The 19,068-nt window shown below is 36.0% G+C and overlaps 1 protein-coding gene across 1 annotated transcript in view; it reads left to right on the forward strand.

The window, feature by feature from the left end:
• Positions 1-19,068, forward strand: part of dgkaa (diacylglycerol kinase, alpha a) — a 40,311-nt gene that overhangs the window by 5,939 nt on the left and 15,304 nt on the right. Inside the window, exons 2-8 of the mRNA XM_048177231.1 lie at positions 10,395-10,493; positions 13,594-13,670; positions 16,993-17,122; positions 17,830-17,904; positions 17,994-18,043; positions 18,166-18,240; positions 18,569-18,685. Coding sequence (XP_048033188.1) covers positions 10,418-10,493; positions 13,594-13,670; positions 16,993-17,122; positions 17,830-17,904; positions 17,994-18,043; positions 18,166-18,240; positions 18,569-18,685 — 600 coding nt within the window. The 5' untranslated portion in view covers positions 10,395-10,417. The remainder of the gene's footprint in view (positions 1-10,394; positions 10,494-13,593; positions 13,671-16,992; positions 17,123-17,829; positions 17,905-17,993; positions 18,044-18,165; positions 18,241-18,568; positions 18,686-19,068) is intronic.

A 19,068-nucleotide genomic window follows, 5' to 3' on the forward strand; every position in this document is an offset into this window, starting at 1 on the left:
AATCATAAGCAGCGTCTCAGAATAAGCCGTTTGCAGTTTCTATGCAATGTGATGTCACATTGCACAGGCCCTGCCCACAACTGCTGATGGACTCTGCCCTATTAGCATAGACCTTGCCCTGAGCAGTGTTGCTGCCGGTTCTTTTTCATGTCCGTGGGTTGAAGCAACCCCAAATAACATCACATTTAGCCCCTGGAATGAGAATTTTACTAGGGGGACCCCGACAAAAACGTGGATTTTACCCCCCGGAACACGATTTTTACCGGGAGAATGAAACGCCATTGGGCTAGTTTTGGGCTAGTTTTGAGTAGCAATTGGGCGGGTTTTGTTGTGAAAACCTGGCAACCCTGGGTGTAGTTTAGGCTGTATAAATGACATAATTATCTGCATAAGTGATATAATTAGCCTATGTATCCTTAATTTTTAATTAATAGTCTATGATTTCTCATGCCCTCTCTTGTGCACGGTAATGAAATCTAAATCGCTTCACTCATGACTTACACACTTGATATTGCACTGTGTAGGAAGGAGACTAGCGCAACAGTTGCTGTGTGTCTGCTGTCTGTAGTCTTCTCTCCGTGTGGGTGTAAGTACGTTTCTAACATGTGTCTCCTCAAGCGTGTGCCTTTGCACAGACCGCGCAGCAGGCTTTTCTGGAGGAGGACGGCGTGCACTGCTGCTGTGCAAGCTCAGACGTGCCTGCGGCTAAGCAGTTACTTTGAAAGAGTTTCCTGCACACCGCTGAGGCCCCTTTGCTTTTACGAAAAAGTCGTCCTGCCACAACTTAAATAGTCAGTGATGCTTTTTTCCATTGAAATGCAAGAAAAATAGAAGCTGAGGGAGGCGAGCACAGCAGCCGTTCTCAGATGAGGTGTGACTTTTACAGTTTGCGGCCTGTGTTTTATGGCACGTCTTGAAATTGGCCTGTCATTTTTTTTTCAAGCTGATTTTAGCTTATTTTAAAGCTAAATCTTTTTCAATTAGTGAACAAAAAATGATCTTGAGCCACTCAGAGAATGAGTCAATTATTTCCAGTTATTGTTTCACAGTTTGTCATGCATGACATGTACGAGGTGGATAAACGCGTGTTGCACAGCCCCAAAGGGTGCACATTTATAGACAAAAATCATCCCCTTTTGTTGAGGTGAATGATTCACCCTTACATCAGCAGGTGGAAAGCAAAGCAGTCTGTTTGAAAGATGTGTTCTCCGAGCAGCTCGCGTAGGTGGAGCAGACCAGCAGGGGAAGACCCGCAAATGCTGGCCGGGTTTCCTCCCCCTCATCCGTCTCTCCCTTCCTCCCTTCCTCATTCTAGTCCTGTCAGTCACCCCTGGCAATGGTCTGAGGCAGCACAGCTGATGGGCAAACTCTTTCCTGAGTGAGCAACATTTGGCAATTATTGACCAGATGCACATTGTTGTTTCCTTGCAAAAGCTGAAATGACTTGATTTGATTTGACTTAATCTAATAAAGTGCAGCTCATAACCAGCAAAATGAACATTTCCCATCAGAACCAGAAGGATAACCCATTAGAAAAAAAAGACAATTATAATTTTTGTCACAACTGATAGTGAAATCAATTATTTTTATTTTTAATTGTCTGATATGCAATATGCAAAACCAATTTTTCTACATCTATTGTGTTATTTAAACTATTTGTTCTATTTTTGACACAGTAATTTCTAAATTATTGAACTACAAAGATAAATATATTATGAATATAATAATATAACAATAATAAAATCAACAACAATAATATTTATTTATGTATTTTAATATGTTTGCAAATATTTTTGCAATCTAAGGGGCCTTTACACAACATAGCTTTCAACTAAAACGGAAAACTTTTTATTAGTTTTGGCCGTTCATTTACACAACAATGTCGTTTTTTGGGGGCCTGAAAACGTAAACTTTTAAAATTTGTGCGAATTTGTGAAAACGGTGACATCATGTGCATGCGTATTATGTGTTCAGTCTATAGGCGCATAGTGTTTTTTGACAAAGTGACGATGCCAACTACTGGCCTGGCATGCATAATACAGCGTTTTTAGTCATTTTCGCGGAATCGTGTGAACTGGGATTGTTTTGACAACATTGTCGTCTGTACGCAAAAAACGCAATGAAAAAACGTTTTCCTATTGTTAGTACATCGTTGTCGCGTAAACGTAGCCTAATTAAACGTACCCTATTTTTCAAGTTTCTCACCTGAATGTGTTGTTGGGCGCATATGAATGTCTAAAGAATAGAGTCCAGTTTATTGGTAGATTGAATATGTATGTGCGAATATTGGATTGAATGTGAATTATCTCTAAACACATTGAGATCTACTGAATTATCTACTAATATCTTATCTATATTTTTTAAAATCCACATTCAGTTTAAAGCTCTGTACTGTATTTCCTCCTTTGTCTCCTGAAAGGAAAGGGAAAACGCTTGAATATATGAACTCTTGCAGATAGAAAGCAGCAGTTTGACTTGACACAAGGCGACAGCTTGTACAAACAGCACGAAGCTTTAGAAAGTATTGTTCCTAAATATAGTTTTAAAAGGCATTGTTAAGGCAAATAATATGCTAATATTAGATCACTAGAACAGACTTGTAACCTCAGTATTTTTATCTTACATGAGAATCACACACGCCCCTCTGTCTAGTCTATTTTGTGTTCTAAGTCCAGCTTTTCTGGTAAAGTGGGTTGGAAAGGCAACTTAATAGGCGTGATAGTGTGAGGGGTTGGGTGATTTACTGTTGTACTGTTGTACAGTCATTTACATTTTTGCATGTTTTCTCTGTGGACTCCAGAGTCCAGCGTCTTCCTTTTCACCTGAAAAATGCCACTGTTTTATACAACATTATTCTAATTTTTGTGAGCTCATATTTTAAAAATAGAGTATAGAATATTTTAACATTTAAAAATGTGTTTGTCACAATGCAGGACTATTTAAGTGCACTGCAACAACTTGAAATGTGATTAAAACAATGGAAAAACCTTTTACAGCATTACTTTCCCTTATACATTAATATAAATTTTAACTTAAAATCTTGATGTTTAATTAAAAACAACTGTCATTTATCAAGTTACAAATACAGGAAGAGAGAAGCATGCCACAATGCACAATACAGGGGAATCTCTCAGCAACATGAAACTAACTACTACAAACACCCACTACTTCCTTAATGCTACTGACATTTCTGTAATGCTACTGACATTTCTACCTGCATGGTTTTGAATGGCATAATGATGATAAAGATCTAAAGAGACACATGACTGTCATGCATTTATGGGGTCTGCCAAGTATAATATTAGAGTTGTAGAGCAAACAGTAAAACAGCTTCAAATATATTTATTTTGTGATAAGTAGCAGCTGACTGTACATTATCCAGCGTATTATGCTGCTAATTACCCAATAAAGATATAAACGGACATGAGTTGAAATTATTTTTAATATAAATGTATTTATTTTTTGTAGTCTGGGACAAAGGTTCGATTATATAGATTAGCAGACATTATACAAAAAAAAAAAATAAATAAGTCAAGTATTTGAGATCCATTTAATGAATAATTGTATCCAATGAAACCCTCATCTATAATGGAAAAAAAAAAAAACCTCAGCAAATGAACACATTGGCATAAATGAATGTGCATCTTTATTGTATAAATGACTGGCAACTGTTTCTCTGAATAATTGAAAACAATTTACAGTGATGTTATGGTTTATGTCTTGTTTTTGTGGGTGGTCTCAAAGACTGTGTACTTTGCCAAGCCACAAGGAGCCCCTAGTGCTATGTTTTACTGCACTAAGTGTTTGGTGAAGCAGAGATTTGTCTCCCTCCATAAAACAGAGCTATGCATGCAAATAAGTGATGAGAAAGGCCAGAATCAAATTACCACGCTTCTGTGCTCAACCCAAACAATTAGTGATTCAAAAAGAGAGAGAGAGAGAGAGAGAGAGAGAGAGAGAGAGTCCAAGACCTGCAGCCATCAGCCATTGTAATGCTTATTGTCGTTTGGTTGAATATCATGAAAAACAATTTTTATGTGTCATATTTCAACCCAAACTCATAAGACTAAAAATATGAAATTATATTTCTTATAAAGAAAATAAAGCATGTTTTTTTGGCCCCAAAACAGTTTTTGCATTATGATATTATTTTCATAACAATTAAGCACCTAAGCCACTTCCCCCAATTGTTTGTAGCCTGTAAGAAAAAACTCTTTATTACAGCAATGTGGAAAAAATGGTAGCACTTTACAAAAAGGTTGCATTTGTAGCTTACTACCACATTAGTTAACATGAACTAACAATCACAAATACTTCTTAAGCATTTAGAAGTTAATGTTGATTTCAAAAAATCAAAGGTTGCATCTGTTAATATTATTTAATGGACCTGAGCTAACATGAACTAACAATGAACAGTTGTATTTTTATCAGCTAAGGTTAACAAAGATAATACTTTAACAAACGTATTGCTCATTGTTAGTTAATATTAGTTAAGGCATTAAAAATATGGAAATAATGAAAACAATTATATTTTATGTTCACTTTCAAATGAAAATTAGCCCAAGCTTTACTCACCCTCAAGCCATCCTAGGTGTATATGACTTTCTTCTTTCTGATGAACACAATTATAATATTAATACATATCATGACGCATCCGAGCTTTATAATGGCAGTTTATAAAAGCGATGCATTTGTGTAAAAAAAAAAAAAAAAAAAAAATCCATATTTAACAAGTTGTGAAGTAAAATATATAGCTTCTGCCAGGCCGCCTTCCGTATTGAAGCTACGAAGAAAGTGTAAACTGGCATCGCATCAGTTACACTTTCTTCGTACGTTGAATACGGAAGGCGGTCCAGTGGGAGCTATATGTTTTACTTCATAACTATTCATATGGATTTTTTTTTTTTTTTACACAAACACATCGCTTCACTTCAGAAGGCCTTTATTAACCCCCCAGAGCCGTGTGGAGTACATTTATGATGGATGGATGTGGATGGAGACACTTTCTTCAGCTCATATTCATGAACCCTGTTCACTGCCATTATAAAGCTCGGATGAGTCAGGATTTTTATTAATATTTATTATTGAGTGTGAGTAAAGCTTGGGCTAATTTTCATTTCAAAGTGAACTAATCCTTTAACTTGTAAAGTATATTTGTAAGAATAATCACAAAAGGATTTTTATACTGAATTTAATTAAAGGTGCCCTAGAATTAAAAATTGAATTTACCTTGGCATAGTTAAATAACAAGAGTTCAGTACATGGAAATGACATACAGTGAGTCTCAAACTCCATTGCTTCCTCCTCCTTATATAAATCTCATTTGTTTAAAAGACCTCCGAAGAACAGGCGAATCTCAGCATAACACCGACTGTTACGTAACAGTCGGCATCATTAATATGTACGCCCCCAATATTTGCATATGCCAGCTCATGTTCAAGGCATTAGACAAGGGCAGGACGTCTGGATCTGTGCACAGCTGAATCGTCAGACTAGGTAAGCAAGCAAGAACAATAGTGAAAAATGGCAGATGTAGCAATAATAACTGACATGATCCATGATTACATGATATTTTTAGTGATATTTGTAAACTGTCTTTCTAAATGTTTCGTTAGCATGTTGCTAATGTACTGTTAAATGTGGTTAAAGTTACCATCGTTTTTTACTGTATTCACGGAGACAAGAGCTGTCGTTATTTTCATTATTAAACACTTGCAGTCTGTATAATTCATAAACACAACTTCATTCTTTATAAATCTCTCCAACAGTGTAGCATTAGCCGTTAGCCACGGAGCACAGCCTCAAACTCAATCAGAATCAAATGTAAACATCCAAATAAATACAATACTCATATAATCCGATGTATGCATGCAGCATGCATGACGAACACTTTGTAAAGATCCATTTTGAGGGTTATATTAGTTGTGTAAACTTTGTTTATGCAATGATACAGTCGAGAGCTCAGGAGGGGGCAGGGAGCACAAGCAATTAAAGGGGCCGCAGCCTGAATCGACGTTAAAAAAATTAATTTAAAAATCTATGAGGGTATCTATGGGGTATTTTGAGCTGAAACTAGAGGTCTTCACGGGTCCAAAAATTCATACCCGAACCCGAAGAGACCCGTAAATGTGCTACACGGAACCGACCCGGCCCGACTATTATTTTGAAAGTTGGACCCGAACCCGTGCAGAACCGAGAAATGCCATAAATGTACTACCCGGACCCGTCTAAGCTGGACCCGAACCCGACCGGACCCGTCTGGACCCGATCGGCACATAGGCCTAGGTCTATTCCACAGCAAATTGCTATTAATAAGTCAATAAACAAGTTGCGAAAATAAAACGTGTTGTCTTACCTAATATTAGTAGGCTATAGCTTTCTCCCTTGTACCTGACTGTGATGCACTTGCCAAGAAAGTTCATCCGTTATTCCTCTCTTGCCGATTGAAATGCTTAATCCACTCATTATTCCAGCTTTAAAAGTTCACTTGCTGTCACGATGACAAATGCGACTTTGCAGTTTTGCATTATTTCGTTGTATCTCGAGACTCGAGTCAACTCACATAATAAAATAACTGTTTGCCCTTTTGAACTATAATTACGATTGCTTGTTCAGTGACATGGCCGCTGACGTTAGCATTACTTATTTGCAGTCATTTCTGTGCTTTCTGAGCCGAGTCTGACCAAAACTTTAGATATAACAAGACGGCATAATGTTATTATAAAAACAGGAGAAAGAAAGTGCGCTCGCACATGCGCGTTAGCTGGAGCAACCTGAAACAAGCTTTAAGCGTCACAGAAAACATTCGTGTGATAGTTCATATTTTGTTAATGATTTGAAATAGGCTATGTTATTTAAATGCGAATGTGCAAGACTACAAGCAGTTCTTGAGATTTGAAGTTTGTTTGCATTACTGTTGCACACGATAGGAATAGTAAAACTCGATGATCGCCGTTCGCTTGCATTAACTCCGCCCGCTCTGCTTCTGATGGCTGGGGTCACTCGTGTTTTTTCACCTTATTTCCCGGCTCATACTTTTCAAGTTACAAAACACGCACAGCGCTGACTGACTCCCAACACGGCCGGGTGATCTCCGAATCAAATCGGCTCGGGTATACACACAATGTTAATCAGACCCAGGAACCGAAGTAATAGATTAGGACCCGACCCGGACCCGGCTGACCATTTAAAATATAGTCCCGAACCCGTACGGGTCCCGGGTCGGGTCCCGGGTCCTCGGGTCTCGGGTCTTCTTTGTAGACCTCTAGCTGAAACTTCACAGACACATTCAGGGGACACCTTAGACTTATATTACATCTTGTAAAAAAACGTTCGATGGCACCTTTAATGCTGATTTTACAAAATTATGTTTTATTTTTAACTGTATTACAGTAATAAGAATGAGATTTTTTTTCACAGATTTTAAATTAGAACAAGAATGTGACATGAAAATAATGCAAAAATGTTAATTACTGCAAAATCAAGTCAAAATACAAAATATGACCTTGACATTTCTCCATTAGATTTATCTATTTGAATTTGAATGTGCCATTAAAACAAATTGATTTATGAGGTATTATTGGACATTTGATAAAATTACACAACTAAATGTACTTTTGTTTCACATGTTTTTTGTTTTTCAGAAGATTATCTGTTAGAAAAGCATGACTTATAAAATCAACTCTATTTGCATTCTGATTGGTTTGTTTAATGTAACCTTCTCAGCCAAACATTTTCACACATTCATTACTCTTTCCCTTTATAACGACGCATCCAAATGAATATCTCTGCGCGCTATGCAAATTCTTATTCTATCCCTCTGCCTCCCCAGCACCACCTGCCTAGATCTGCTGTAGGGGGTCTCCCTCTCTCTAGCAGCAGCAGCATGTTTCCCTTCATTTTATGTTCTGAGCATTTAGCAGAAGCATGTCGTACTTGATCTGGAGCAGTAGCAGTCTAGTCCACCAAGGCCAACCCTATGTACATTATATATTATACATTATATAATATTTACATAATAAAATCCACAGAGTTGTCATGACTGAACTATACATAAATAAATGAAAAGTTAAAAATGTATTTTTCCTTTTATCTGTCAGGAATGATTGATAAGACTGCAGTGTGTATGTAAAATAGTCTGTCATGCACCGGCTATAGCTTCCGCTGAACATCAGAAAAGTATTGCATCTGTTCTCCCAACTTTCTCTCTCACACACTCACACCCACCCACCCATATATACACCGAATAGGCCACACAAACAAAGTTCCTAGGCAACGACACTAACCTTTTGAGGGAATTAACTGAGAACGGTATGACCCTTTGTTAGCTCACATGAGATGAGTGGGTGTATGGGCTTCATTCTCTCTGCTTTTTCTGTCCTATCAGAGTTTTTAAGCTCTTTCATTCTAGGATGAACGTAAACTGCCATTAAAGTGGATTGTACCCTTGTTCTGTTTTTTTTTTTTTTTTTCATGCTGACAAACTTCCATTAGAGGTTGGGTTAAGGAACTCCTCCTGATGTTCAAACTAGAAATTTGCATATGTTTGTTTGTTGGCTTTAAATATGTGGCTGATTTTCTGTGTTCACAGACAAGTGCAGAATCACTATTATGGCTTTTACTCTGGCCACTATTATTAATTCTACACACACACACACACACACACACACACACACACACACAAAGAAGATCTGTAGACATAACACTTGCTTTAAGTAGGTCACCCATTTATTCTCCATCTAAGCTGTTTGGCTTCTGTTAAAAAGTTTGAAGACACCTTAATGAATGTGCATAGGAAGAAAAACTTTAGTCTGGCACTAGCATGCTAATCTCCCTGGACAGCCTTTTTCCTTAATGAGAGTGCTGATCCATTTTCCATTACAGATGAGACCCAGAAACAGTGTTTCTGTACAATACACACACACAAAAAGAGAGATTTTGTGAGTCTCTTTCAGCCATAGGTCCTTGAATCAATGCTATGTACACACTTTCATTTTTAGTCTTGTCAGCTGACATTGAACATGTTTTTTTATGACTCTTAAACTATTTTCTGTCAGCATTCCATTGGTGTCATACACAAAAACATAAGATTAATCTTTTAATGACCACGAGCAGTGTGCGTTTGCTGTTTTCTGTTCGCATAGTTTTGTTTTCTTGAGCATGTCACAGTGACAGTATGTAAATGAGGGATTAATGTGACATGCTGATTTACATACAGCCAGGCTGGCATACATTATAGTGTCTAATGTCAAAAACAATGTTCATATTATTAATTTATAAATCATTTTGCAAATATAAAAATAAAATAAAATTTTAAATATTTTTTTAATTAAAGTAAATAAATAAATAAATAATTTTGGGGTCTGTAAGATTTTTTTTTTTTAATGTTTTTGAAAGTGTTATGCTCACCCAGGCTGCATCTATTTGATCAAAAATACAGTAAAAACAGTAATATTGTGAAATATTATTACAATTTAAAAGAACTGTTCTCTATTTGAATGTATTTTAAAATGTAATTTATTCCTGTGATGCAAAGCTGTATTTTAAGCATCATTACTCCAGTCTTCAGTGTCACATGATCCTTCAGAAATCATTCTAATATGCTGATTTGCTGCTCAAGAAACATTTATTATTATTATTAATATTATTATCAATGTTAGAAACGTTGTTGTTGTGCTGCCTAAAATTTTTGTTTAAACAGCATTTATTTAAAATAGAATTATTTTTGTAATAACTGTCTTTACTGTCACTTATGATCAATTTAAAGAATCACTGCTGAATAAAAATAAAAAAATTTACTTTTTTATTAAATCCAAAATGAAATCAAATTCTTGTATGGTGTAAGTGACTGTACAGGGCTTTTTATTTTTTCATGCATGAATAAAATCAAGATGTCTTTATTTAGCAACACTATAAATTCCTTGCAAAATAGAAAAAAAAAAGAAACACATTGTAAGATTTGAATGGCAAATTATTTGGACACATTTAATGTCTTTGCTCAGCCTTAAAGAAGAAAAAATAACATTTCAGACACCAGAAGGTCTAAAGGTGAACTTTCAATTGTTACTTTCTTTTATAAAATATTTCACCATGTTCATGGAGAATTTTAGTATCATACATAGTATCAACATTAGTATCAATGTTATTCATGCAAAAACATTTTAAAAGAATTTATGGTATGTGCCAGAGGGGATGTTACGAGACTGACAGCAATGTGCATTCATTGTATTTCCATTAATGTGTCTAGGCCTCCGATTTTCTTGTCTTAATGCCATTTGTGTGTTGAGGGTTTTCTGTTTGCTTTAAGTGCATGAAAACTCTATCAAAAGTAAAGATGGATTTGGCTTTCATCTGTCTGTTTTCCTCTCACCAACCTTTCCTTTTCACTCTTTCAGTGTTATTCAGAGGCTCTGGCGTGATGTCAGACCCGGGCGAGTCAGATGACAGAGAGCTGAGGCCCATAGACTTCATCCAGCTTCAGCAGTACATTGACTGTGAGTCTGTGATGCCCACACATCCCTCCCACTCTCACTAAATGCTCGGCATCATTACAAACCATGACTCACTCTCAGTCCTTAAGTGCGAAATGACACTTTATTCTAAGGGTCGAAATAACATGCCAGTCGTGTGCATCCAAGACGTCTGTCAGCCCGGTTTACTTACAGTTTTTCACTTGCATAAATATTTGATCCATAACTAGTGGTGGAAAAGACTGATTTGATTTGATTGACACCATTCAGATACTGATAATGATTTCACTTTGATAAAAATGAACATTAAAGGATTAGTTCACTTCAAAATTAAAAATTTCCTGATAGTTTACTCACCCCCATGTTATCCAAGATGTCCATTGTCTTTCTTTCTTCAGTCGAAAAGAAATGAAGGTTTTTGATGAAAACATACCAGGATTTTTCTCCATATAGTGGACTTCACTGGGGTTCAACGGGTTGAAGGTCCAAATTGCAGTTTGTGCAGCTTCAAAGGGCTCTACATGATCCCAGACGAGGAATAAAGGTCTTGTCTAGCGAAACAATTGGCCATTTTCTGAAAAAAATTAAAATTTATATACTTTTTAACCAAAAATGCTTGTCTTGCACTGCCCTGCGATACGCCATGCATTACGTTAGAAAGATCAAGCGTGACGTAGGCAGAAGTACTGCGGTAAGGGGGAAAAACTATATCTAATTTTCTCCTCCAAATGCTTCAAAATTGTTCGACTACAAAATCCTTTTTTGTAAAGGGCATTTGGCTTAAAGGTGCCCTCGAATTAAAAATTGAATTTATCTTGGCATGGTTGAATAACAAGAGTTCAGTACATGGAAATGACATACAGTGAGTCTCAAACTCCATTGTTTCCTCCTTCTTATATAAATCTCATTTGTTTAAAAGACCTCCGAAGAACAGGCGAATCTCAACATAACTCCGACTGTTACGTAACAGTCGGGGTGTACGCCCCAATATTTGCATATGCCAGCCCATGTTCCCAACATTATGAAAGGCATTAGACAAGGGCAGCCAGTAACGTCTGGAGCAGCACAGCCGAATCATCAGACTAGGTAAGCAAGCAAGGACAATAGCGAAAAATGGCAGTTGGAGCGATAATAACTGACATGATCCATGATATCATGATATTTTTAGTGATATTTGTAAACTGTCTTTCTAAATGTTTCGTTAGCATGTTGCTAATGTACTTTTAAATGTTGTTAAAGTTACCATCGTTTCTTACTGTATTCACGGAGACAAGAGCCGTCACTATTTTCATTTTTAAACACTTGCAGTCTGTATAATTCATAAACACAACTTCATTCTTTATAAATCTCTCCAACAGTGTAGCATTAGCCGTTAGCCACGGAGCACTATCAAACTCATTCAGAATCAAATGTAAACAATATAACAGTATACAATAATCACATAATCCGACGCATGCATGACGAACACTTTGTAAAGATCCATTTGAGGGTTATATTAGCTGTGTAAACTTTGTTTATGCACTGTTTAAGGCAAGCGCGAGCTTCGTGGGCGGAGAGCACAAGAATTAAAGGGGCCGCGCAGCATAAATCGGCTCATATTTAATGATGCCCCAAAATAGGCAGTTAAAAAAATTAATTAAAAAAAATCTATGGGGTATTTTGAGCTGAAACCTCACAGACACATTCAGGGGACACCTTAGACTTTCCGGCTCTTTCACCTTAGATTACATCTTGTAAAAAAACGTTCGATGGCATCTTTAATCTTTGCACATTCCCTTTGTAGACACTGGATCTGTACTTTCACCTACGTCATGCGTGACCTTTGTAACATGATTACGTCATGTGTGCAGGTCGCAGAGCTAGTGCAATACAAGCATTTGTGGTTAAAATGTATGTCATTTTAATTTGTTTTAGAAAATAGCCAATCGTTTCGCTAGATAAGACCCTTATTCCTCATCTGGGATTGTGTAGAGCTCTTTGAAGCCCTTCGATTTGGACCTTCAACCTGTTGAACCCCACTGAAGTCCACTATATGGAGAAAAATCCTGGAATGTTTTCCTCAAAAACCTAAATTTGAAGAAAGAAAGACATGAACATCTTGGATGACATGGAGGTGAGTAAATTATCAGGAAATTTTCATTCAGAAGTGAACTAATCCTTTAAGTTTCTTACCAACATCTCAAATTTAAAGAAGCCATATTATGCCCTTTTACAAAGACTTGATTTTGTTTTGGGGATCCACTAGAATAGTTCATGCTTGAATGTTCAAAAAAAAAAAAAATCACATATTTTATATTGTTGCAGCACCTCTCGACCCAGTCTGTCAGTAACGCTTTGTATCTTTGCAGATGTTCAAACAGCAACATTACACACTAAAGAAAGTTGAAAATGTAAAAAAGCATAATAGGTCCTCTTTTAAAATTGATATGTTGAGATCATAGAATAATTCAGTATTATTACAGTAGTATTATTAATAATGTACAATCCTCATTGCTACTATGCAGTACATTTTCATGTTCTTGTCATATAGGCTTAATATATTGGACAAAATATTAAATCACTAATATTTTGGTTTGAGCGATGTAACCAGCTTCTGCAAAGAAAAACTAGAAGTTTACTAAGAAATAAATATGTTTTTGTACCTCGTTTGATAGTATGTGGGGTTAGTAATGCCAAAGTCATGGGTTGAATTCCCAGAGAACTCAATATATATAAACCATACTATGATATATTTTTACTTAAATTTTGCATTAAAAAAAAAATATTTTGACAACATTTATCAATAAAGTAATATAATTTTTGCAGTCATGTCCTGTAGTTGTAGCATCTGACCAGCAGGGGCTAACAGGGTCATGCTAAGTAGTCAAACCTTGGTTGCTCCAGCTCCATCCATGCATTTTATGCACGATTGAGGGATTTTAATACAGTAAGGTGTTGTAGGTATTTGCCTAAGTATGTACTGAGTTTCTGCTTAGCTTATTTGTCATGCAGAGTTAACACAGATACAGTTCATTAAAAGGTGTGATGTCTGTGGTTAATTGTGTCAAAATGTCATCCTATCCATTTTTTTTTCCTTTCTCTCCTTCTCTGCCCCCTCTCTCTCACCCTGTCTATCGCTCTGCAGACTGCAGTCTAAAAGTAAAAGATGTGTTAAAGGAATTCAATGCAGATGGCAGGTTAGCCAAGTACAGACACGGAGAGGTGAGTGAACAGGCTGCCAGGGACCAACTGTCAGCACTCTGCTTTTACAGCATCTTAGTCCAATTACCCATGAACAGATCCATCCATCTCTGTAATGTGAATCACTTCACGTCTGGTTAAGCATATCAGAGCTCATAAGCTGGACGATTCAATGTGTACCTGCTTAGTCACTGAGTGTTGTGTGTCCCTCAGTACTGATTTTAGTAGCATTTTCCATTTTTATATGATTTTTATAGTGTCGCTCTGCGTTTATTAGGGTATCTGGGTGGCCTGAGTCAAAGCTCATTCACAAGTCGTTATGATATAAATTGATTTTTTTCACTCGTTTTTTTCAACTTGTTGGCAAAAAAAGCTACATAATTTAACCTTATAAAAAGATGAATTTCTAAGGCCTTTAAATTAGTAACATGGTCAACTTTACTGAAAAAAAAAAAAACCTGTTGTACACAATCATCTATATGCCTTGAGCCCTCTGATAGATAGTTCATATTTTTAGTAAGTAAAAGGACCTTTAGTATAATTTTTTAAAAATGTTCTTCAGGTCATGGTACATGTATTATTGTTGTGATCTTTAATGATTTTTCTTTTTGGAAGAATCATGTTAAAGTGTCAGAATCAAATATGATACAATAGGCTTTTGTGAGGAACATTTATTTGTACATCACTCAGTCATTAAAATATTGCATTGAATTATATGTTTTGCTCCCCACAATAAAAACTACAGAGCTTTGATCATAAAGCATAAAAGGATTAGTTCACTTTGAAATGAAAATTAGCCCAAGCTTTACTCACCCTCAAGACATCCTAGGTGCATATGACTTTCTTCTTTCTGATGAACACAATCGCAGAAACATTAATAAATATCCTGACGCATCTGAGCTTTATAATGGCAGTGATAGAGATCAATAAGTATGAGCTGAAGAAAGTGCTTCCATCCACATCCATCCATCATAAATATGTGCTCCACACAGCTCCGGGGGGTTAATAAAGGCCTTCTGAATCGAAGCGATGTGTTTATATTTATTTAACAAGTTATGAAGTAAAATATCTAGCCTTCGCACAAATATCTAGGCTCCGGAGAAAGTGTAAAACTCTTGCAGTTCACAAAGATTACGCTACGTCCTACGCCTTCCCTGTTCAACTTACGGAAAAAGTGTAACTGATGTGACGCCAGTTTACACTTTCTTCGTAACTTCAATACGGAAGGCGGCCTGGTAGAAGCTACATATTATACTTGGAAGCACTTTCTTCAGCTCATACTCGTGAACCCTGTTCACTGCCATTATGAAGCTCGGATGCGTCAGGATATTTATTAATATTTCTCTGATTGTGTTCATCAGAAAGAAGTCATATACGCCTAGGATGGCTTGAGGGTGAGTAAAGTTTGAAAAAATTTTAATTTCAAAGTGAACTAATCTTTTAAAATATCTTACTAAAACAAAGTATTGGGAGATATAAAGTGGCAACTGATATTTATATGCATTTTATATAATTAGCCTCGTATACTGTTATAAATATCTCATTGATTTACATTACAAGCTATCAGAATTTAATCTTAATTTTTGGCCATAAAAATAACAGAATCTGCACCATATTGCATATTTTTGCTCAGTTTGGGACTTTGGCCCTTTCTTCCTCAATTGTGAGTTCCATATTCTCCCTATATCATACTGTATGGGCCATAAAAGCCTGATGTATCAAATATGATACAACACTTACAAAATATATGCAAGCTTTTTATTATTATTATTTATATTTTGTCTTAGTTCAATAAACTGTTCATCCTTGTCCAGAGTAATAACGCGTGACAAGCTATGCACCCTAAGCCTAAGTTTAATGGTTCCAATGACAACAACAGGAAGTTCAGTGTAAAATGGGAAGAGGCTGCTCAGAAGTCATGAAATTGTAGCTCTTAAAGATTTGCTATTCAGACAGGCTCATGTGGCAAAGATTTGCTCAGTATACCTGATCTGTGCACTAGTTTTTCAGCTGACTGTGTGCTGACTTGGCACTCAGAGTTTTGTTTCAGAATTTTGTGTTCGTCTCATTCTGAGCTTTATATTTTGCTTGTGTTGGATAGCTAAAACAAAAATAAACACTGAATGATGTCATGGAAATCTTATGTATGTCAGAATGGGAGGAGTATGTGAATGTAGCCTTGCTTTTCCTCTTTTTACTCCAGATAGAACAGCAGTATCCTGAGGCCTTTGAAGTTTGAATACATCTTGCCGTTTTTTTTCTCTGTTAAGAACTAGGACAGGAACAGCAGGCACTGTTAGTAGAACTAGGATTAGGTTTGTAGTGCAGAATCTAATTGGTTCTCAATGACATCCCCTTGAGAAGGTTCCAGTGACTTTATTAGTTTCCAATAATGTGTGCCTTCTGAATGATCACCAAAATAGATGTTATTAAAAAGCCCAATGATATATTCAAAACACTATATGTGTGAATTTTTATATATATATATATATATATATATATATATATATATATATATATATATATATATATATATATATATATATATATTTGTGTATGTGTTCCTTTAATCCTTTAAAGGCTTTTATGCATTTGTCCACTTTTAAATACACTTTTCCTGATAAATTTACTCACCCCCATGTCATCCAACATGTTCATGTCTTTCTTTCGTCAGAGAAATGAAGAAATGAAGGTTTTTGAGGAAAACATTCCAGGATTATTCTCCTTACAGTGGATTTCAATGGCTACCAACAGGTTGAAGGTCAAAATTACAGTTTCAGTGCAGCTTCAAGGGCTTTAAACGATACCAGATGAGTAATAAGGGTCTTATCTAGCAAATCGATCGGTCATTTTCCTATTCAAGTTAGGGAACGAATGTGGCGCCAGTTTCGTTTTTTTCCGTAACTTGAATAGGGAAGGCGTAGGACATTCAGCGTAAGCGTTATGAAGAATGCGGAAGCGGAAAGTACGTTCAAGGCGATATTTTGTTTATAAAGCATAAACGGTTGTATTTTTTTCGAAAATGACCGATCGATTCGCTAGATAAGACCCTTATTACTCATCTGGTATCGTTTAAAGCATTGAAGCTGCACTGAAACTGTAATTTTGACCTTCAACCTGTTGGTAGCCATTGAAATCCACTGTAAGGAGAATAATCCTGAAATGTTTTCCTCAAAAACCTTCATTTCTTTTCGACTGACAAAAGAAAGACATGAACATCTTGGATGACATGGGGGTGAGTAAATTTATCAGGAAAAGTGTATTTAAAAGTGGACTAATCCTTTAATGTAGCACACTCATCTTTTATTGTCAAAAATGATTAATCTCCTTCGTATTCTTTTAGTGCATTGATGAGGAAGGTTTCCGGCTCTTTCTGAAGACATATTTGGAGGTGGAGGACTTCCCAACTAATCTGTGCCAGCGACTGTTCAAATCCTTCCAGAACTCAGAGTCGGCAAAATCAGATGAAAACAGTGGGTCATGTATATGCTTGTATATGTATATGTACATACACATATAGAGTATGGTTCAAAAAAGGTTTTTTTTTTTCAGCAAAGATGCATTAAATTAAAGAAAAGTGACAATAAAGATATTTATAATGTTATAAATAAACACTGTTCTTTCTATTCATCATATAATCCTGAAAAATGTTAGTTTCCACAAAAATATTAAGCAGTGTGATGATTTCTGAAGGATCATGTGACAGACTGGAGTAATGATGCTGAAAATTCAGCTTTGCCATCACAGGAATAAAATAATCTAGTAAAAATAGAAAACAGTTATTTTAAATTGTAATAGTATTTCACAATATGACTCTTTTTTTTACTGTATTTTTTAAGAGATAAATGCAACCTTGGTGAAAATAAGAAAATCTTACTGACACCAAACTTTTGAATGAATCTGTACATGTATAAACAAATCTGCAAGTGAATCAACAGATTTGGTCAAAATACTGGGAATCATGTTTATTTATTTAAACCCTTTTTATCATTCATTTTTTTAAATGAATATCAGTTCATTTTGACTTCATTTACTGAAAACAAAAAACCCTGTCAAAGTCACATCAGGAGTTAAAGGAATGAATCTTTTACTCTATAAAAATAATTATTGATTTTTAACAACACTTAAAAAGTCCTGTTTAATATAATTAAACTAATGAAACAAATGATTTCTCTCTAAGGGGAAGTCTTTCTGAAGGATGTATCCTGTTACTTCTCTCTCCTGGAAGATGGGCAGCCCAGGGACAAACTAGAATGTAAACCTCTTTTTTTTTTTTGCCATTTCAAATATATCCAATGATTGTTGACAACTTTGCAATACGTCCCCATGTTTTTCCCTTCACAGTTGCCTTTAGACTCTATGACAGAGATGGCAACGGTGTTCTGGACAGTTCGGTAGGTGGTCTTAGCCTGAAATGTAATCCACTTCAAATTCCTCCATTATGTAACAAAAGTGAATCATCATACTCAAATTACATCTTTCGGTAATATCTGTATGTCATGTTTCTATGAAACAGGAAGTGGACCGCATTATTGCCCAGATGATGCACGCAGCAGATTACCTCGGTTGGGATGTGTCTGAACTGAGGCCTGTGAGTTGTATTTTGTTTGTGCGTGTGTAACATTTGCCGAGAAGAAGTGAAATGCCTATGCGCTCGTCATGACATTTTCCATCTTAACCACACCCTGCTGAAGAGAAATTCCTCCCTCATATGGCATGAATCAACTTGTAATAAAGCAAGTTAAGGAAGGGAAAAAAATATTATGACAAGATGTATTTGCATAAAGTCGCTCCTTATAATTCAAATGATTCCCTGAGGTAATCATTTAGTTACATCATGTACATGTTACAACAGAAATGCACTAATACACTAATACAAAAACATGTACATTCTCATTGCACATTGTGCGTGTTCTCAGGTGCTGAAGGATATGATGACAGCAATTGACGCAGACAGCAGTGGAACAGTGTCATTACAGGAATGGGTGGAAGGGGGAATGAATAACGTCCCGCTACTGGTTTTACTGGGACTGAAGGTAAGAACAGATTCTCACACAGATTCAGATGCAAAGTCAAGAGAGCTGCAGTGCTATTTTTGCTATTACCTCAGATTACACTGCTCAGAAGGAAAGAAACAATGTAGAATTTAGTATGTATCTATTACGCTCTGTCTATCTAAGGACACATCTGGTTTTGTAGTGTAGCTCAGCCTCACCATATTACACCAAAGGCCTGCTGACTTTGCACTGGTGTAAGCAACACTGACACTTCTAAGTTCTAACACATCCTTGCTTGCATGCACACACACACTTATATGCACAACCAAATACACAGTAGGAGTATTTTGCTTTTTTTTTAATATTTAATTTTATTTACATTTAAATTTGATTATTTCATTAATTTATTTTATTATTTTTTT

The sequence above is a fragment of the Megalobrama amblycephala genome, linkage group LG24 (genome assembly GCF_018812025.1).
Source record: "Megalobrama amblycephala isolate DHTTF-2021 linkage group LG24, ASM1881202v1, whole genome shotgun sequence".
Lineage (NCBI taxonomy): Eukaryota > Metazoa > Chordata > Actinopteri > Cypriniformes > Xenocyprididae > Megalobrama > Megalobrama amblycephala.